General features: G+C 41.6%; 1 protein-coding gene across 4 annotated transcripts in view; it reads left to right on the top strand.

The window, feature by feature from the left end:
- KLF12 (Kruppel-like factor 12) overlaps positions 1–21356 on the top strand; it is a 258753-nt gene that overhangs the window by 176025 nt on the left and 61372 nt on the right. For 3 of the 4 annotated variants that reach the window (XM_014965966.1, XM_014965968.1, XM_014965967.1), the window contains exons 5-6: positions 503–638; positions 13930–13989. In XM_014965966.1, coding sequence (XP_014821452.1) covers positions 503–638; positions 13930–13989 — 196 coding nt within the window. The remainder of the gene's footprint in view (positions 1–502; positions 639–13929; positions 13990–21356) is intronic. The other variant, XM_014965969.1, reaches the window with a different exon arrangement.

Raw genomic sequence — 21356 nt, forward strand, 5'->3', positions numbered from 1 at the left:
GGTTTTAAACTGCAGGAGGGGAGATTTAAACTAGATCTTAGGAAGAAATTATTTCCTGTGAGGGTGGTGAGGCACTGGAACAGGTTGCCCAGAGAAGCTGTGGAGGCCCCATCCCTGGAAGTGTTCAAGGCCAGGCTGGATGGGGCTTTGGGCAACCTGCTCTAGTGGGAGGTGTCCCTGCCCATGGCAGGGGGGGTTGGAACTCCATGATCTTGAAGGTCTCTTCCAAGTCTAACCATTCTGTGATTCTGTGAATAAGTAACTTGAGGATAAACTGAGTTTTATTTCAGGTTGGCTGGATGGGTTGGTGTAGCCCGCGTGCCGCAGGACATGCTTGGCCTGGCTGTAGGTGCCACGGCGAATCTGTCGCTGGGTTCAGGATGCTTGGCACAAGGGGTGCCATCCGGCCCGAGCCAGCGGATGCGCTGAGCACCCTGATGTTGTTCTGGGACGAGATTAATTTCAGCACGCTCATATTAATCCATTATATGTCTCTTTCCAGCACAAATGGACCCCCGAGGCCTATCTCCCAGACAAATTAAAAGTGACAGTGATGATGACGACCTGCCAAATGTGACCTTAGATAGCGTTAATGAAACTGGATCTACAGCGCTCTCCATAGCCAGAGCAGTACAAGAGTAAGTATCACATTCCCAGAGGGAGATGAATGTGGCCGAGGTGCTCCCGGGCCGATGGAGGCACCATCCCTGGGTGGTGTCCCCCCCAGCTGCGGGTTGGCATATCTGCCAGCATCTCTGCTGCCTGGCTTCCTTCCCTTGGGGAAGAGATGGCTGTATCTCTTGTCTCTCTCTGACTCACTTTTCCTTTCTTTTTCTCCACTCTTGTTATTAGGTAAAGTTTCAAATTGAAATTGTTTTTTTGTCCCCTTTATTTACTTGAAAAGCTTGCGGTGTTTTTATATGTTCTCCGAAGGGAGACCAGGTTAGACTTTCACTCAAAAAACAGCAAATTTTTTCTTGACTGGAAGCAGCATCAAGACGTTTCTTCTAGTTGCTGTCAGATAGGAACTACCTGCATTTCTCACGAAGGACAGTGTCATTGAAAGGAAATTAGGGGGGGGGCTTTGAACGATTTTTCTTTTGCTGTTATTTTTCTATGTACTTTTACTCACTGGATGGACAAGTAATTTCTTAATTCAATGTTGTCTGTATTGCTTGTTTAAAAAAAAAGAAAAAGTTTATCATGAACATTAGCAATTCTGTAGATGCATGAGCTTGCTCAGTCACTGTAGCAGCTGGAAGGGAACCAACTGTGAGGTAAATAAGTATTAATATCCCCATTTTATAGGTGAGGAAAATGAGGTTATGCATAAAGGTCACCCTGTAGGTCTGAAGCAGAGCTGGAAATAGAACTAGAGCCTCCAGGCACTGAAGCCTGTGCTAGACCCACAAAACACATTACTTTATCTGAGAGGTTCAAAATATGGGCATTCTGTATGTGGGAAGAGTTATAAGAAAGGCCATTAGACATTTAGATGTAATTTATTATAGATGCGCTTTAAATGTCTTACATAAAAGTACTTAGTTTTGCTTTGTTTTCCTGGCCATCAGTAGCCAAAAGCACTGATGTTTCCAAAGCAATGTCCTAATTGCCTGGAGGAAACTAAGCCATGTTTGAGGAGGAACTGCTTTCTTTTGGATTTTCACCAGGCATCCACTAATTCATTTTCTAGTCAAGCTGAGTAACCTCAAAATCAGGGTGTCGACTCTCAGTGTAATTAGCATGCTCCCCTTCTGACAGTGATAAACGAAGGGAAGGTCTCGTCACCAGTGACACTATTGCTTGATAGACAGGCCTCACACATATTTTGAATTCGCTAGTTGTAACACCAGGCCCGGAAGCGCTAAGTAGTTTTTTCTCAGTTTATACCACACATATATAATAAGCCAGAGAAATAAAACAACTCGTCATGATTTTCACTAAATGGTTCTGTTTAATTAAGAAGGAAAGAGGAAGCGTGGGGTGCTAGCAAATACTTCTGACATGCAACTGGCAGGTGGATACTATTCTGTATGATGGATACTGCTTGAACGCTTAGAGATTTGGTCAAACCATGAAGGGCTTGTTTGGCTTTTCCACAATGCATTCCACAGTTCGTGAAGGTAAATGTGTTGAATATTACTCGACTGGCTCTGGAGCTTAAGAATTAAATTAAGAAATTTAATAATGTAACATCAACTCATCCCTGTTACAGGTTTTATTTAAACAGTAATCTGTTAGTTTATTTCAAAAGCCCCATTAGGAAAATCTAATTTGACTGTGATCTGCAATTCTTCTTCTTCTTTACTTCATTCTCAGTCACAGACACCACACATACAGCTGTTGAGCTGAAAAGAAACGTTAGCACATGATACCCACTCCACTCAATCCATTTCTTTCTTGGTCTATAATAAGTACCTTACAGGCAGGCTCTATTCTTAATTTAGGCATCAACGTGTACCTTAATATTAGACGTTTAGCAAAGCAGTCCACCAAAAATAAAAGCCCGCGTTCTACGTACCCTTGTTGCAGAGAGGAAAGTGCCTTTGAAGCCTTCCAAAGGGAGATCCTGTGTGCTCAATTTCAGTGTCTAAACTTAGCAGGCAGGAATTTCCTCTTGAGGACGTGGAAAAGCACCTACTGTTCTGCTGAATAACCGGATAGCTTAGCGGCATGCATAGAAAGACAGCTTCAGTAGGCAGTAAAGCGTGGGTCTAAGTTAAGTGCATGAGTGATGTAGGCTGGACCTCAGAGTCTAGAAGACTGTCCCACAGAGTCTGTTCTTTCTTAAGTGAGCTCGTAAGCTCGCTCTTGTGAATAGTTACATAGTTAAGAACAAAAAATAACTTCTTGCTGAGAGTCTTCTCTTCTTGTGAGATGCTGGCTGGGAAGTACAGCATGGCATCTCCAAAGGGATGGCAGCATCCTTTCCTTCAATACCAGATAGCTGGTGTGCAGTCTTGTCTTTGTTAAGCAAAATGCGAAGCCTGGTTCGTAGATGCTCGTGGCAGCTGCGAGGCAACAGTTGGACCTTTTCCGGGTTGTTTTTCAGACATGTTTTAAGTTGTCCTGCATAAGGATTATAAATATATATATATGTATGTATGTCTGTCTGTATATTTGCCTGTGGCTACCTATTCTCTAAGAGTAGAAAGAGATTTCAAATACCCTTGGGGGAGTATTTGATTTGGGTTGGTCCTGTCCAGCCCCTCATGCAATGTGTGGGGGCCTTGGTGAGGCTCCTGACTTCCCCTGTGTGCTGTCTGTGGGAATCATAGAGTGGTTTGGGTTGGAAGGGACCTTAAAGATCATGGAGTTCCAACCCCCCTGCCATGGGCAGGGACACCTCCCACTAGAGCAGGTTGCTCCAAGCCCCATCCAGCCTGGCCTTGAGCACTTCCAGGGATGGGGCATCCACAGCTTCCCTGGGCAACCTGTTCCAGTGCCTCACCACCCTCACAGGAAAGAATTTGTTGCTAGTATCTAATCTAAATCTACCCTCCTTCAGTTTAAAGCTGTTAGGCATCTGCAACGTAGGTATCTGCATCCAAGCTAGTTATTTCAGCTCCCTTCGTACAGACCAGACGGCAGTTGGCACGTCCAGGCGGTAATTCCTGTGACCTGTCCTAGCTGTCTAATTTAGGGAGAGAGAGTGAGTCCAGCCCATGAGCGCCCGTTCCTCTCCATTGACTGCAGGCGGTGCAGACAGCTGCCTGGGACACACGTGTCCGCACTGCAGATCTCTGGTGTGAGGTGAGGGGTAAGGCAATCCACGCCGCCTGACCGGGGGAGGCAGCCTGCCAGGGGCTGGGAAGGGACAGGACGATACCGAATGCTCCAGCATCTTCCCGTGGATCTACATCTGCCAGGTGGGGTTAGCAATGCCAAGGTTTTAACCACGAGCTGAAGGAAAGCAGCTAGTCAGTGTTCAGGGAGGAACTGAACACAGTCGTTTTTAAGCTTGTTATCTTGGAAATTACCCTTGGAATTACAGTTTGGAATGCCTATATGAAAGCTTTGCTTTTCATGTCCTCTAAAACTGGAAGGCATCCGCCTGGGCTGCTGCTTTGTTTCAGGTCCACTATAGTCTTATAAGAAAAAGATTCTTACCAGTAAAAATAGTGACAATCAGACACTTGAGAGCCACATGTTTGGCACAACTTCTTATTTACTTAAACGGAATGTAATTTGCTTGCATATTTGTAAAATAACCAAGTATGACTATTTTTTCTCAGGGAAATTGCCTTCTTGCTGCTAGCTTTATATTGGCTGAGCGTCCAGACTTCTCAGTAGTTCCTTTGGAATGACTTCATAGTCCTTCTTCAGTTCAGCAAACCCAATCAATAATGTAAAGTTAGAGATAAACAAAGTCATTATTTCAAGCAGGGTACTTTGGTGAGATTTCTTTATGTGACAGTGCTACTTTATGGCAGTTGCTATGCCTTACCATATTATGGGCTAAGGATAATTTATTAATCTCAGATAATTTGCTCCGGCTGATAATAAATATTGCAGCAATATGTAGATTTCAGGGCGCTTTGCATTGTAAGCAGCATTTCATCCTTTTTGTAGCGTGTTTTAGAAACTCATTTTGACATGTAACTCTCTAACAAAGAGCAGATTTGCTTCTGTACGCCTGACGCTACTGATGCTTATTGCGCTGCAAGAATAGCATCATATATTCAGGGTCAAATCCCAGATACACTCTAGAAATCTTTATGAAGCCAAGGGAACAGAAAGCGTTAGTCAAGCCCTGGAAGACCAGTAAAACTTTTTAAGGGCCCCCATCAGAAGCAGCGTGCTGTTCCCTCAGCCTGGCAGCCCTCCCATCCCTAGGTAGCCCGGATGCAGCGGGTCTCAGGAGCCATCTCCATGGTACATAGTCCTGCAAACTCCAAACAGGGCATTCATCTCCTTCTTTCCCTGCACATTTGTGCAGTAAAATACATTATTTTACAGCATGCAGCTCTCTCTCCCTGAGCTCACACTACAGAAGGTCTCCTACTTGCAGAAGGTGACTTTTTGCATGAACTTTTGATCAGTGTACTGGTAAAAATCCAAAGATCCAGAAATTTCTCTTTATCTCTCTAGACTTCTTTCTCCATAGGGGTTGTAGGTGGAGGGAACCCCTTTGATGATACCATTTTTTTTCTTTCACATGATGTCAAGGAGAAGATGGACTATGCGTATAAACTGATGATGTTTAAAGTAGCTTCTTGTTTTTCTCAGTTGATGGAGAGACAGAAAATTCAGAGGAAACCCTGAGTACATGAAGTTATAGCTGCAGTTAATTCATAGAAATGTCATTTGTCATTTGGATGTGACCATGGTGACCTTTAGTGTGAACTCTTCCTTGCCCTGAGCTGGGTGCCACTGAGTGCTTGTATGAAAATGAGATTAAGGGCCTTGACCTACCGCTTGTTCTCTTTGTCTATGTTATGTGATTGATACATTGAAACTAATGTGATCATCTTATTTTTAAATTCTGCTGGCTTTTATTACTGCAATACAGTAGAAGATAGTTTTGGATACTGCACTAGTGAAAAAGAAATTCCACAGCAGACAGACAGACAGACAGCATAGCCGCAGTACCAATGTACTACTCTCTTAAATTGGTATGTATTTTTCAAGTCTGAATTTTTCTGCCCAGATCTCTTTTTTTCTCCCTCTGCTTCTTCAATGTAAATCAACTTCTGTGGTTGATTTTTATCTCTTTTGAGGTTTATAACTGTGTTCCCATCAGCCATTCATTTTCTCCACTGATATTGTCTGTTTTCCTGCTTCAGCTGCAATCATTACTACTATTGTGCTATTCATTATAGGGAACTTTCACCTCAGTTTTTTCTTCTAGTTACAGACAAAATACTTTGTCCTGAGTCTCCAAGAAACATAAGCGAGGGTGTTTTGGCAGTACTTGTGTGAACTTTACTTCTCTCTCTTCTGGTGCATCCGCCCTCCGTGAACAAATGTTCATTTTAAAACTGGCACACAATTGGATGGTGATTTTACAGATGGAGAACTGACTAGAGCTGGTCCAGAATTTCTCAATAAAGCATTATTTTTTTTTCACTGGAGAATGTTAATTTGTCTTGAGCAAAATCGTGGGAATACATCAGTTTCAATTTTACTTTTCTCATGAAGATTGCCCAAGTCTGGGATGCGTTTTTCCATTGCGGTAAGGCTTTAGAGCAGAAGATCTCACAGTTGCTGCAACATTCCTGGGGAGAAATTGTACCCCACACTCAGGAAGCAGAACTGCCCGTGGGCCTCCTGCCTCCCCGCAGGCTGCTATGCAGTGGAGTTTCTCCTCAGCCTCCTCAAGAGTCACTCTACAAACTAAACTGACTTATTAAACGTGAACAGAGAGAGAGGAGTGTGTGCAGATACTTAAGTATCTGGCTGAGGGACTTGGGTCTTTTTAGTCTGGAGAAGAGAAGACTGAGGGGGGATCTGATTGACACCTGTAAATACTTAAACAGTGGGTGTCAAGAGGATGGGGCCAGCGACAGGACAAGAGGAAACAGGCACAAACCTGAACATAGGAAGTTCCATCTAAACATGAGGAGGAACTTCTTCACTTTGAGGGTGGCAGAGCACTGGAACAGGCTGCCCACAGAGGTGGTGGAGTCTCCATCTCTGGAGACATTCCAAACCCGCCTAGACACATTCCTGTGCAACCTGCTGTAGGTGGACCTGCTTTGGCAGGGGGGTTGGACCAGATGATATCCAGAGGTGCCTTCCAATCCCATATCATTCTGTGATGCTGTGAAGTGAAAGACACTGGTGACATACAGCCCTGTAAGGGAGGCAGCCATCTGTATTATGGTTGATGCCCCCATTGTGTCATTATTTCAGGGATATTTCTCTTCTAGTTTTGTTTTATTTCGTGTCAGCAGTCTCAGATGTGTATCCTGTGGCAGAAAAGGCTTCTGCAGTGAGAAGGGTTGCTGGGGTGGAAGTTGGCTAATGACCCACGGGCACCACTGAGCTGGCAGAGGTGTGCTGTGTCTCAGCTAGCTTAGGGAACCTCAGGGCAATACTGGGCTGTCCAGTTTGGACATATCCTTGCAGCAGGGTTCATCCGTCGGAATGTAATCTATCTGAAAGTTAGGCTCAAGTATTTTGGGTTCCCTCAGTGGAGAGATGTGCATGCTTCTAGGTGAAATCATCTCATCAGTTGTGATCATCTGCTTTTCGGAGGTGCCTGCCTCCCCCATTGTTTATGAAGGAGCCTGGACAAGTGGCTTAGGGAGAGTGACACACCTTAACATTGCTGAAGTTCTATATGAGGATTCCCCCTCTACGTGATTTTCTAAAGCCATGCTGGAAGTGTGTGACTTGAGAAGAAACTAAAGTTTCTTTGAAACTTGACAGTACATCGAAACTTTGGGCCTGTGCAGCTACTATAGGCGTGATTTCTCCCACCTACATGTGGTTCAGATAAATCTCTAAAGAAGTGCTGACTTCTTCTACAGGATAAATACACTGGCACTTTACACACTTTCTTCTAGTAGAATTTCAATTCTCAGAATCCTCTGTTTGTATATAAAAAGGAATGTCCTTAGCTCTACTAAGGATTTCTACTGCAAGAGCTTGAAAAACCTTATATACTTTTGGGGATCCTGTTTAGGCACTGACTATAAGCCTTTGATTTCAGTAATCTAAATGGACCTATACTATTCTAAAAAGGTTCTTTTTCTTTTTTTTTTTCCTTTTTTTTTTTTTTTCCTTTTTTTTTTTTTTTCCTTCTTTTTTATTTTTTGCATAAGCGATATTTAAAAAAAAAAAAGTTTAATAACTTGACAGTTGGGCAGTAAAATCAAAGGATGCCATTCTGTGCCTGTGCAGAGATTCTAGGATTTTTTGGTGTGGAAATTTCCTGATATATGTCCCAGAGCCTTTTGCCAGGATAACAGATTTCCCATCAGCCAGCGATCATTAGGAACAAGCGCCAGTTGGGCAGCAACTGTAAATCAAAAGCAGCTTCTACAAAGAAATTGACATCGCTGCCTGCTTTGAAAGGACAATATTGCTTAAATGACAGTGTATTAGGAGATAGGGGCATTGTCAAATTGCTCCCTGAAGAAAGCTAATTTGAAAATAAAAGTGCTTTTAGCTTGGTTTACACAAAATTATGTTTTCTTATCTCCCTTGTAACAGTAAGTTACCATGACTGTTGAGTAGATGAATCTAGAGCAAGGAAACATTTTCATTAGGGTGTCGGTTCTCTTTTTTTGAATCACTTTGAAGTGTTAGACATTGCTCTTCACTACATATTTTACCATACCATTACTAGGAGTAATGTTTTCCTTTTAAGAGAAATACTTAAATTAAGTGCATAATAAGCTGGAAGACCCAAGGAACTCTGGTTCTGTTAAAAGTCCAGACGAGTTTTACCATTAACTTCACTGGGTCTAATGATTAACTTTGTACTGAAGTCTGGATGCTAACAAGAAAAAAAAGTAACTCAGCACTTAGGCTATTTTGGGAACGAGCATGGTGCAGCAAGAAAGGGACTTGTAACACGTATGGATTCACAGATACCTTTCTGTATGTCTCTTTCATTACCTTTATCCATCACAACCAAACTTTCAAAGGTCTTGTTTCCCAGCTTCAGTGTCTATATTGAATTATCTCATATAACTCTTCTCAAAAATAGATGAAATTGGTTAATTAATTTAAAATTTAGTCTAAGAAGTGCCAGTCATTTCAAGGCGGTTACAAAACTTTGCCATTATTGGGATTTTACATTGCTAAACACATTTGCCCAATTGTGCTTTGGAATAAAACACCCCAAAACAATCGCGTGTGTTTATAATTCATATAGCACTTTTTATCTTTGGAGTGCTTTGCAAACATTAACTAATTAAATTGTACAGGTCCCCTGTGTGTTCAAATATTCTAATTATCCGCAGGTTAGTGACTTGCTCAAGGCCGTGCAGCAAAGCAGAGGATGAGCTGGGATCAGGAACGTCTGCCTTCTAGTCCCATAGTTAATCCACTACAATGTGTTGCTCCAGAGTGAAGCTCGAGCCATTAGTGGTTAGATATGTGAAATGCATTTTATTGATAGGGAGGCAGGCATTGTGTAATTGCTTGAAGAGCATGACACCAAAGAATGAATTATAAATAACGTTATGCATTGCTGCTACTCAGTTAGCAGTTTGTACACCTATTTGGCATCCTGTTTCCCCTGTGATTCGTTATTCAGCTTTTTCTGGTTTGGTTTTTTTTGTTGTTTTTCTTTTCTTTCTAAATCAGCACAGAAAGCAGAGGCAGAGCTGTGTGCATTAAGAAATCCGAAGCTGTGGCAAATACTCATCAGAGCAGATTAGATAGCGGAACACTGCCAGCAAAAGCCACAATAAAACTACCTCAGTGAACTGCTACCTTCAGTTACTGATAAGAAGAAGAAAGACCATTGTCCTCTGCTGTCACTTGAGCCAAATTTACTTATTTTTTCATTATCTAGATCAGATAAGTTTTTATCTTTCCTTTTCCATAAGGCAGTTCCTGTGATTTTGTGACAGACAAACATGCAGCACAATTAAATCTTAATAGCAGTGCTTATACTGAGTCATAGAAAAATGTTTCCTGAGTGTTTAGATCAACGCATGCAAAACCACAAAAAAAAGGTGGGTGTAGGTCCCAGGTATGTAAGCTGCGTGCAAAGGAGGGCACTATTAAGAGGGAAACACTGTTTAGCCAGGTGTAATTGAGGGAGCATGTGAACATGGGGATCTTGAAAAAAAATAACACATTTTTTTCTGCCATTTTCCTTTTTCCTGCGCAACGGGAAAAGATTGTGCTAGGTTTTCCCCTTTACTAGTTCAGTCCCTGTTTCACTGATAGTGACTCCACCGCAACCTCATTTCTCACAGCAAGTTCTTTTTAGGCTGAAGATAAAGAGGAGTGAAAGGAAGTTCCTGGATGATGGATATGGAAGAGCGTTTTGTGCTGAGCCCGTGTGCCAAGGGGGTGTTGTTCTCCTTGTGTGTGTGACTGAGGACATGAGTGTCACTATTTTGGACACATTCAGGAACAGGACAATTGGAGCTTAAAGCCACCACACGGATGAAGTTACTCTAGCCAAAACGAAAGGAATTGAAGGCTGAAATAAGGAGTAGAGCAGCGCAATGGCTGAGATAACAGCATCTAATCCTGAGGTACATCAGAAGCAAGGACAGTCACAGGTTTCAGAGTCAAAGCCAAGCACCTTCATCATTACAGCCATGACAAAAAAAAAAAAAAAAAAAAAGATGTGTCAAGCAGAAAGTTTTGGATCACTTTTTTATTTATTTACCCTTCTGGGATATACTCACTTGCCACAGGATGCAGCGGTGCAAGGAAATAGGAAAACTGAGGCAGGCAGAAAAGAAGGAAGAGACCAGGGTGCATCAGAGGTGGCAGCAATGGCCAAACCACTCTTGCCTAGCGTGTATCACCAAGCTCAGGCAGCGTGGAGCAGGCTGACAGGTACTGAGGTCAGAGGCTGCCCTAAAAAATACTTAATCTTAAGGCCTGTCTATGCTTATCTGCTGCTGGTGGAAATCTCCAGCATTGCAAACAGAGCCTGAAAAAATGAAGTAACTTGGAAATGACCAGAAGCTGCCAGCAGGCACGGAAAGAAATGCTCGCATTTATGTACTCGTAAAAAGTCAGCAGGAGTCTCAGTCTTGTCAAAATACCTTCCTCCATTATTTGCATTAAAAACACAATATTTAGCATAGGGCTGGGATATTGCATAATAAATCAGGGACACGCAGTGCTGTCAGAGAAACAGCTTCCCATAGAGGTCACCGTGATGTTTCTCTAAAGAACTGATGGCCATTGCTGTTTCTGTGATCAGTTGCTTATCAGGGCCAAAGGGTCAAACCATTTATAAATAAGTTCACAGGAAGAACTGGAATAATGACCAAAATCTCAGTCATAAAAATCTGAAAAGCAGATTAGCAGGCTAATGTTGTATAATAAATAATTTGCTGAAAATTATTTACTCGGCTGAACAGGTTGATTCCCTTTGCACTTCCGAACTACTTGCTGTCTGTATCACCGCATCATTTCTGAGATTCTTAGCCACTGCTAAGGCATAGTCAAAATAAAATGTGTTTTTCCTCTTGCTTGGGAAATGCTACCAAGTACATGGAGTTCTGTAACAGGTACATCCTGGTCAATACACTGCATGGTGTAGAGGAACCGCTGTCCCCATATGCTCCCAACATGGGTGAAATGCTGCAGGTACCCAGAACCGAAATGAACCGTAACAACACTGGCACTTGAGACAGGGTGCAGATTGCCTGCTTTGGGGGTGTCTGGTGGAGGCGTTGTGAGGTTATAAAACAGGTGATTGGCTTTCAGAGCACCTACACAAGGCATCAACACCCCCACAATATCGTCAACACGGAGTCAAATGCTCTGAAGTTCAAAGGGCAGAGCCACCAGCTTCTCAGAGGCGGCTGCTTACCTGCTGGGTACATGGCTGTGAGTCATCTCTGCTCTCCTTCCAGCCTGACGTGGGCTTCTGACATGTAGCTGTTCATTAAAATATAGTTCTGGGAAAAGAGAGGAAAAAAAAAAAAAAAAAAAAAAAAAAGTTAGATTCCCAACTTCCCATGGTGGAAAATAAGAGATCAAGTACTTTGTTCTGAGCTTACCTATTTCTACCTATTTTAAAACCCAGGGCGTGTTGTCCTCTTCCTCTTCAGCCTTCACTATGTTTAAAAATTAAAAATGTGACAGCCTGCAGCAGCAGTGCCACAGCCACCCGTATCTGGTATAAAGCCTAGTGGTTAGAGCACTGACTCAGGAAGCCAGATACCTACGTTTGCTAATTCTGGAACACAAGGCTAGGATGCAAAAGATACCCAGGAGTGGTCCTACAACATCCTTTTCTTCTTCTTCTTCCTCCTATTCTTGTATTTTGGATTGGCAAGTAACAATTACACCTCCCTTTTATCCTGAATCCGTGTTGTCAGGTGTGTTTTAGCCATTTTCATGGCACAGATAAGGTTCAAGCCCCGGAGGCGAGGGTTGGGTATTTCTCCCCACGGTTTCTGGATGAGAGCAGAGGCTGGTGGGAGGCCGCAGCCACGTGGCTTTTAGGTGAAACAAAGTGGAAAGTAGTAAGTTTTAGGTGTCTGTGAGATTGGTTGGAGGATGCCTGGCTGCCTTTCGCTTCAGTGCCTGGATACTGTAGGTTCTAACCAGAGTTTTAGTAGTCTGCTAAATTTCCCACTGACAAAAATTCAGCGCGCAAATAACTTGTCATCTTCATCCTCACCAACTGTATTTTTGCCTGCCCTATTGCTTAGTTGCTGAAAAGAGACCTTTATGAAAAGAAGCATACAAAATGTGTAGTCATGACTTTTCAGTAATGTCTTGCTGTTTCTATCAGCTTTAGGAATAAATATTTTTCCAGTAAGTCACAGATGATTATAATTTAATTGACATGGGAGAGAACGGTCAATGTTAGGGTTTCCAGTTGCCATTTTTCCAGTGCATATTGATTTCACTTAAGGGCTAATGGGGTAGGGGAGGTTTTGTCCCAGTGCCCTTTGATGAGGTACTGACACAACTGTGATATAAAATCTGTACCTAGTGATACCATGGGACAGGTACCTGAGATATGTTTCTGAAGAAGGAAGAGACTCTACACAGACAGTAGAAAAAAAACAGTATCAGGTTGTGATAGAGCTAATAACTTAGATTTTGGAAATTCTTTACATCATTTTGTCATCTTGGTAGCAGATTCCTGTGTGTCAGAAATTTGAGATTTAACAAATGACAAAATCAAGCAAACAGTAAAGAAGACCGATATTTACTATGCACTCTAAGCAAGGAAATGTGAGAGGTTCAAAAGATGCAATGCAAAATCGGAGGAGAAAGTAGATTATTTCTAGTTTTCCAAAGGCCAATGGAAAGCATTATTATATAAATCAAGAGAAGTTGCTTTGAAATTTTCCTTTTCACTTTCAACAATTGATGTGCCAACCTGGCCACTTTAATTGAGCATTATAAAGGATCCAAAATGTTTCCAGTGCAAATGCAAACGCAACTGCTAGCGTGCTAGAACATTTTTATGATTCATGTTATTATTCTAATATTTTTGCTAGTTTCTTGGGCGTTGGCCTCAGACTAATTTCATGGTACATTTGAGGTCTAAACCACAGAGAGAAGGACTGAAGGGGGTTATTCATGCACTTGGCTTTCTACAGGTTTTTCTTTTTTATTTTTTTTCCTAACGCGGTGGGACTGCTTCCAAAAGCCAGCTGTGTGATGCTTCTTGTTTGAGCACATGCAGTAGATCAGAATTTGTCAGTGAAAAGGAGCATTCCATGTAATCCGAATCCCAGCATAGGAGCTTATACTGCTATAATGTTGTATATTTGTGTTGTTCAATATTCCAAGCAATATTCTAGAAGATTATCTATTTTCCCTGGAGTCTCAGTTTTAAGTAAAAAGCATTAAAGGGTAGGTTTTTCAGTGATGTGTTGGGAATAATATTACTTAAGCAGCAGAATTCTGGGAGCAGACATTTGCTCCAGCCTCTATTTCCATCTTGTGCAATGTCTGCCTACTCTAGAGAGTCGTTAATGTTTTACTTTTGGTGAGTGATTATTTTTTAATAAGAAAATATGATCCACCATGATCCAGAATTACCACCAAGTGACACCTGGGCCCTTAAGCTTTGACTCTGCTCCCATGCAAATTAATGGCAGAGCTCCTAATCACTTGCTTAGCATTAGTTGGGACCTCTACAGAGCAATTTCAGTTTAAGAAGGAGTTTTGAGCGAATGGGAAAATCCTAAAGTCCTTTCCACACTGAGGCTATGTGCTTACTTTGCAGTAAGTGTTCCTCAAGCTTGTCTAAGTCCCCTGCAATTGTTTGGGGTAACTTAAAATTCCTAATTGTCTGTGTTCAATTTCCAGAGAGAGCATGTGGGGCTGTGCCAGGTCAGCTGTTAACCCTTTTCGTTTTTTCAACTCCAGGTATGAAGCATTTTATTGTGTATTATATAATGTTCTGTTTTATTGACAAAGTCTAGTAGTAGTGCTTTTCAGTTTTCTTTCCCTCTTTGTGTCATGGCTGGGGGATATGAGGGGCTGGGCAAGTTCCAAAGTTGATTTTTGCTATTGTTTTTTATATTTTGGGGCTGGGAGGGTGGTGGTGTGTATCACGGGAAAGCTGCAATTTTTTTTTTTTCCTAATCCCAATGACTAAAATACAAGAACAGAAAAAAAAATCCTGTCTTGGATAAAATATATATTATATATATATATATAAAATATATATATAATATATATAAAAATAATGCAGTTTAAAATGTTCAAAATAGTCTACTGAAATTGAGTAACGAAGTGAATGTGAATCAACATAGCTCATGTTACAATGGGTCATTGCCAGTTAACGTGAAACGGTCAACAAGCAAAGCTGTAACATTTAGGAGGAGGTCTTTGCAGACATCTCCTTGCTTTTTTTTTAAGGAGGACAAAATTTTAAAACCGTACTGTGTAATGCACCTAGCAGATGCCCTGCTTCAGAGTGCAGAGTTTCCATACAAATTCAGCAGGGGGGTGACTGGGAGGTTTCAAGGAGCTTTGTGATGCCATAAGGTGCCTTGGGTTCACCTCGCTTGCCCAAGTAGAAATGATGTCATAAGACTGAAGAGATGTACCAATGCTCATAGAGTTCCTGGTTTTGTTGCATTCATTGCTGTTGTTTTGTTGGGTTTTAAAATAGTGTGCAAGTGATTAGCTCGCTTGCTTGCTTGTTTGTCCTTCCCCTTCTTTTGTTTGTTTTGTGGGCCCCTAAAAAGGTTCCTTTGGAGTCGTGCTCATTGTGTGACAAGTGTAAGCCCATCAACTCACTGCTTTTATCAGCTCTTAGTAATCCATGGTCCCTCCATCTGTGGAGCACAGAAGGAAAAACAACTTCACACATTCAGTGTAAACAAATAAGTTGCAGAATAAATCTAATTCTTCACATTTACAAGTAGAGCTAAGCTTCGTAATAAAATTAAGAAGACAGCATGTTTAAGAGCAATTAAACTTTCAAATTGCTAATGAGTAGTCAAATACAGAAATCGTTCCTCAAATCTACTCCTATCTTCAATTTGCAGTTAATTGCATTACAACTGGTATATTTATATTAAAAATTTGCAGGATCTTATTACTGAAACATTTTCAAAGTAGCAGTAGCAGCAGCAACTTCTCTGTTAAAGCCAATACAAATCTTCTAAGGTTTCCTTGGTTACAAAATTGAGATGATACATCTATGCTTTAAAATCCTTAGAATTTTCTTTGATCTGATCAAAATCATCAGTGCAACTTCAGAAATTATTCTGAAGAGCCTACTGTTTCCCAAAATGCTGTGTTTCTAAAATAAATATATATATTTCAGATACACTTTTGAATGCAGGCTGTTAGCTTCTGTTCTACAGGAAACATTTTCAAGAAAGAGGCTTATGTTGTCAATTTTTTGCTCTTCTTTTAATGCTGTCAATATTTTGCTCAAAAAATTGCTCATGGATTTACACGTGAAGTTTATGCCTACTGTAACAATGAATATGAGATCCTCCTAATGAGGCCCCCTGAACAACATGCATGGTTAGATGTAGATGAAGGTGGCATCATCTCATGTACCAATTCTAAACCACTGCAAGTTTGTTGGCTGTGAATGGAATGAGATGAGGCTGAAATGTAATATTTTGGTGAGGCAAAATGCTGCTAATGAAAACAGAAACTTGGAAGAGAGATACAGGGTCTTCTATGCCTTTTAAAATAAAGGACCAAATTGTTCGAGAAAGTCACATCTGTCAAACCTCATTTAGGCCATGTGGACTTGTCTGTAGAGTGGAAGGTGAAAATGAGGCCAATGAGATGAATATTTAAGTCAGTGTATCATTTGAAAAGCATGAATTCTTATGGTGCACTTAAAACTGCTAGGAGTATTCATCACAGCTGGTCTTGCTTCTTGGAGTATGGCGCTATTGCAGCTTAGGAACAGTAACTGCTTGTCAGAAGTGACATCTACTACTATTAAATACTGCTACGTGAGCGTATATATTTCATTTGAATGAAATTTTCATGGATGCCCAGTTGTTCGTGTTAGGTTTCTTAATTTTGTATCACTAAATAAACTTCAAGAAAGTTGTTCTTCCATAAAATACGCTCAAAATTACGCTCAAAATTACTGTAAAGAAACATTCTTAGGTAATTGATTTTCTTTGTGGTGGTAGGGGAATGGATCACAAAGTCTTGAAGAAACGCTTTCTGTAGGCTCCTTTCCCCTCTTTTTTGTTGGGCTCAAGAAATCTGGTAAAGGCTGTAAGTTTTACTCAAAACAGATCCCACAGAAATGTTCTGCACTCACTGACCTCCGTGGATGGCCACGGGCTGGGACTGTTGCTCCAGTTCATACATGTCTAACCGTTCTTCTCCTGTAAAATGCTGAGCGTTTTGTCCATACGGCCTCCCCTGATCCAGAAGGGACCCGATCCACCGTTCCACTGTGACAAAGTGATATGATGTGTGAGTTTCAGAATTTGACGGGCACAGTGTGCCTCTTCGTCCTTGGTGTCTCGCAAACACTACTGCTTTTGCTTTTGCATAATTTGCCCCTGTTCTTCTTTTTAACACCTCATTCCACAGCCTCGGCCAGATGGGAGATGTTTGGCAGCTGGAGGACCCAGATGCCAAATACTGGGATATAGCTTTCCTGCACTGGCATGTGGGTTCATGGCTGGCTTTTTGGCTTACACCTCTGCTAGCTTCTTGGCTAGCTGTCTGGCTGGCAGCTGTAGCACTGCCTCTGGGGCGATGTTTGGGTCAAGCTGCTATGGAGTTGGATGACTCTCCCGCTCTGAATTACCCTGCCGGACACCATTTTCACCTTAGTTTGCTTTGACTCTCCACTATTCAAAGACGAACGTTCGCACGATTCTGTTTTATTCCTGCCATTTGTAAGACTAACTCGAAGCAGTAGTTCTCATTTGTCACCCGTTCAAAAAGAAAATAAGCATTGCAGAGCACGCTGTTTCACTTGTTAGGATTCCCATTCAGTCAGTAGGAATGTTAAGGCCCGAGTCTGTACTTGGAATTCATCTCTGGAACCAAATTGTAACTACAGAACACAGGCTTTAAAAAAGACGTATTTCTTATGTCTAAACTTTGATTGCTTTCAGCCGTGAGTGAATCTAGCTTCTGTCAAACAGGAAAAAAGTACACATTTGGGAGACAATCTGGATCATTTTTAAAGAAAAAGGATAAACAATAATGAAGATGATAATAAATAGAATGTTACTGGTAATAATTAAGAGAACTGCCAGAAGAAAATGCTTGGTCTTCTCTTTGCTTGATTTGGAATGCCCTCATTACATGCTTTAGTTTTACCTCAGTTTTTTGGTTTTGTTTTTTTTCATAAATGAGGTAATGAAAAATTAATGCATCTAGGATAGCCAAAACATTTGAAGTTATTCCCTGATCTACTCCTTCTCCTCTGTGCAGCTCAGTGCATAAACATTACTTTCAGTGGGAAAAACTGCAAAATCAGGAGGTCAGTAAGACTCCAGATACTTACAGTAAAGTAGAGATTAGTCATACCTGCTATGAAATTTTCATTCCCTCCCTCAGCTGTAGTGAGAGTATGTTGTGGTATGCCAGAGGCAGTGATAACTCTATTACATACTCACAAAAAACTTTTTTAACACTTGAGCAAATAGGACTTGCACCTCACTTGCACACAAACCTGTATGTTTAACCTGTGTGTTAACCTGTATGTTAAGGTTAAGCTTTGCAGGGTGATCTGACCTCTGAGGAGAAGCACCTGAATTCATTATAACCACTGGAGAGAGTCTGAGGAGCAAGCAAAAAGGAGACCCTACCCATGTAGTTTAAGCATATACTCCTCTTCGCTGACTGCCTAGGGAACATGAGTGCTTCCATAGCAATACAGCCCAGTTACATTAGATAAATCATTATGGACTGTACAGGGAACCGGTAGGAACTAAGAGCATCTGTTTCACTCAGAAGTAGTCTGTATAGCCCTTTCTGAATGGTAATGGAGCAGGGGTGACTCTTTTGAAACACAAGCTGGCAGCAGCAACAGCAATATTCCCACCTTTTGCAGAAGAGCTTCATTAACTAGCTTGTCAATGAAGTAGGAGACCTGAGTTTTAGGTTGTCAGCACAATCATCACAGAGGTGTTTTAGTCATTAGGATCCTTCACACAGGCCTAATCACATGAGATACTTGGGGAGCAGTGGAGTCTCTCATCTTCATTCTTGCTGAATATGGGCCATTGTATGGACAGGAGCACAGAAGTCACAGGATGGGAAGGAGAGTGGGTAAGAAGAGCCTGAATCCTACCTGAGCATGGAGAAGACTGGGACTGTAAGCTTCGTTCTCTGGAGCAATATTAGACCAGAAACAGCTATGGATATTGAAATGGAGCTTTCACCATTCCCCTCTTGGAGCCAATTGTCCATATTTCTAGTACAGACCCAGGATGCCCTTTTCTACCCAACCTTTCAGCCTCATAGTTCTTGCATTCCTGATGTCAGAGTAGCCTTGCTTCCATGGTCACTTCATGCAAGAGATCCCAATTCTTCATAGATGGATTATTCCTGGGATGGAGGAGATGCTGAATCAACCCTTCTGTCTGAGAAGGACCTGCAACCAAAGTCCCTCCTTCCCAGGGCAAATTACTTGACCATAAGGCTACAATACCACAGTTGCCACCATCAAAACTCTGCCTGCCTTTTGTGATCTTCTTCACAAGACAGGCAAAGTTCAGGACGTTGCCTTGCCTGTAGGTGGAAAATGATAGCCTGCCAGAAAGATCATGTGTGAACGTATTCCTTGTGGTAGGTGCCTGAAGAAGCTCTGGCATAACAGTGAAGGACCTCATGAGTTCAGGGACATGATGGGTAAGCATGTTCATGGAGCAGTGGGTGGGAATTCAGTAATGGACCTAGGAAGGTTTGTTGGGTGCCTGCCTCCCAAATTAGGCTTTCAGAGTCCCAGTTTCCACACTTCTCCACTTTCCAAACTGTGTTTTCTCCTTTCAAATGAGCAAGCTTTCAGTGATTTTTAATGTAGTAGAATTCAAGATGTTATTCTGTTATCTACAGTATTCCTTCTCCCTGTTTACCTGTTTATGCCCGTTCTGCCCTTTTGCCTGTCAAATGATGGGTCTGGCTGCCCTTGTTTTTCACATCTCAGTCATAATTTCTGCCACATTAAAGAGATTCTTCTCACTTTCTGAATTGCAGTGGCTTTGGAAATCATATAGAGGGTAGAGGAAATGATCTTCTTTTGTTTTTTTTAAAAAAAAGCATCTGTGATTGTTGTCCTTTATGCATTCTTTTCAAGCAGAGAAACAATGTGTGCTGTTAAAAAAGGAAAATAAACAACTGCAAAGATGTTTTTCCTTTTCCTTGCACCTCCAGTACATTCTGTAACCCAGTTACTGTAATTGGTTTCCAAGTCTTTTAAACATGCACACTGTCAAGAGGTTGTGGTAAAACAAATGTAAGTATTTCTCATAAGTCCAGTGTGACCGCCAGGGATGAAAAAAGATGACAGAGCAAACAGAAAATCCCATGTTTTGTTTATCAACATCTTTTTTTTGCCTAATGGCAGATACTTGGAGAGAGAATCTGTTTATTTCAATGAAAGACTAGCTTAGGGTTTGCTGATTCCCAAGGCAAAAGAAGGAATAGTTTCCAACTTGCAAGCTATTCAGTGTGTGTGATGAGCTAAAGTAATTTGTGGATTTATAAGTTGCATTTTAACGTGATTAAATGTTTTAAGTCTATTGATTTCATGCTGGGGATTAATGATGCTGAATGAAAGACATCAAAGAATAAGACATGTTTACATGGCCGATTAAAATACCTTAAAAAAGATGCAGGGTACCTATTATTGGATAGGAATGAGATAAAAGCAGCATAGGACCAATCACGTGTTCTGCATCGAAAGGAAAATGAATTAACTTCTTTAGGCATAGAAAGAAGAAGAGTGAAGATTTGATAAGGATTGACTGTACCTTTCCAAATGCTTAACACTTGTGTTTGACTTGTTATTTTGGACGAGGGGATTAAAGAGGTTTCATTATCAATTGCTGCAGATCTGTTTTACTGAATCAATCAAAGCATGATGCTTAGCTGCTTGGGGATTAATGAGACAATCTTTTAACTGGAGAACTTGTTGGTGACAGCATGTTAATAAAGGACAAGACCCAGAGATATTCAGTACAACTGTGGACATGAGATACAGTAAAGACGGTGCTTGCTGCTTTGAATTTGCATAATACTTTTAGATCTGTTCGCCGTAGCATATTAACTCAAAAAAAAAAAAAATCGTTATCTTAAAATGCTCATAGTACTAATTGGTCTGTATCTGCTCTCTGCAAATGTTCCTGATGGCTGTCTAGATTCGTGGGTCATATCTGGATTTGCAGTTAGGTGTCACATTCTGTTTACCAAGATAATAGTAGATGAAGATGGAAAAGACCTATTTGCTTATCAAATCCATCCTGTGGAAAGCACGGTGTGGGCTCTTCCAGGAGTATTAAACTGTTAGTACCTCTGATGTTAGCCAGCGTGCCAGGGAGAGAATTTATTTGTGCTGTATCTGCGGAGAAGGATGCCTTAATGATCAAGCTAGCATGTGAAATACTTGATGCAGATGAAATACTCCCTACTGCGCTGGGGAGAAGTTTAAACGTGCAATCTAATACAGCTGAGTAAATATCTGACGAGACCGGCTCCTGCACACATTCGTTTTCTCTCTGCTGACGCCCTGATCCGGATTAGCATATGTGAGATGAATTCAGCAAGTCTGATACAAACCCCAGCTCGTTAGTCTCAGAAAGGGGATGAATGATTATCCTGGGTTTGGGGCAACAGAAGGGGAGGGGGGGGTTTTCACAATGTGAGGTTATTTCCCCCCACCCCACCCCCCATTTTCCACTGCTTAATACAAGACCTGAAGCCCTTAGTTACAGAACAAAGTGCCTGAGCAGTAACCAGGCTTGTGCAAACCCAAGAGAAGAGTAATGACTGTTCCTCCCAAGCTTCCTGCCTCGGTGCAGGTGCAGGAATCAGAAGCGCCTGAATAATTCATAAGGTGCAAATTAGCCCCGGCTTGCTCCCACTGCTCGGATTTTGCTTCTGCTTACCTACCTAGTTGCTGGAAAGAGCAGGAATAAAGGAAGCTTGGGAAACGAGGGAGGGCAAGGCAAAACGCGTCGTGGTTTAAAGGCCAAAGTCAGGGAGACTGCCGGACGCTGGGTGTGTTTGAAGGCTCCGTGCTTATTGAGGAATTGGACGGCACATTGATTATTCATGAAGTG

The sequence above is a fragment of the Calidris pugnax genome, unplaced genomic scaffold, assembly GCF_001431845.1.
Source record: "Calidris pugnax isolate Ruff unplaced genomic scaffold, ASM143184v1 scaffold20, whole genome shotgun sequence".
Lineage (NCBI taxonomy): Eukaryota > Metazoa > Chordata > Aves > Charadriiformes > Scolopacidae > Calidris > Calidris pugnax.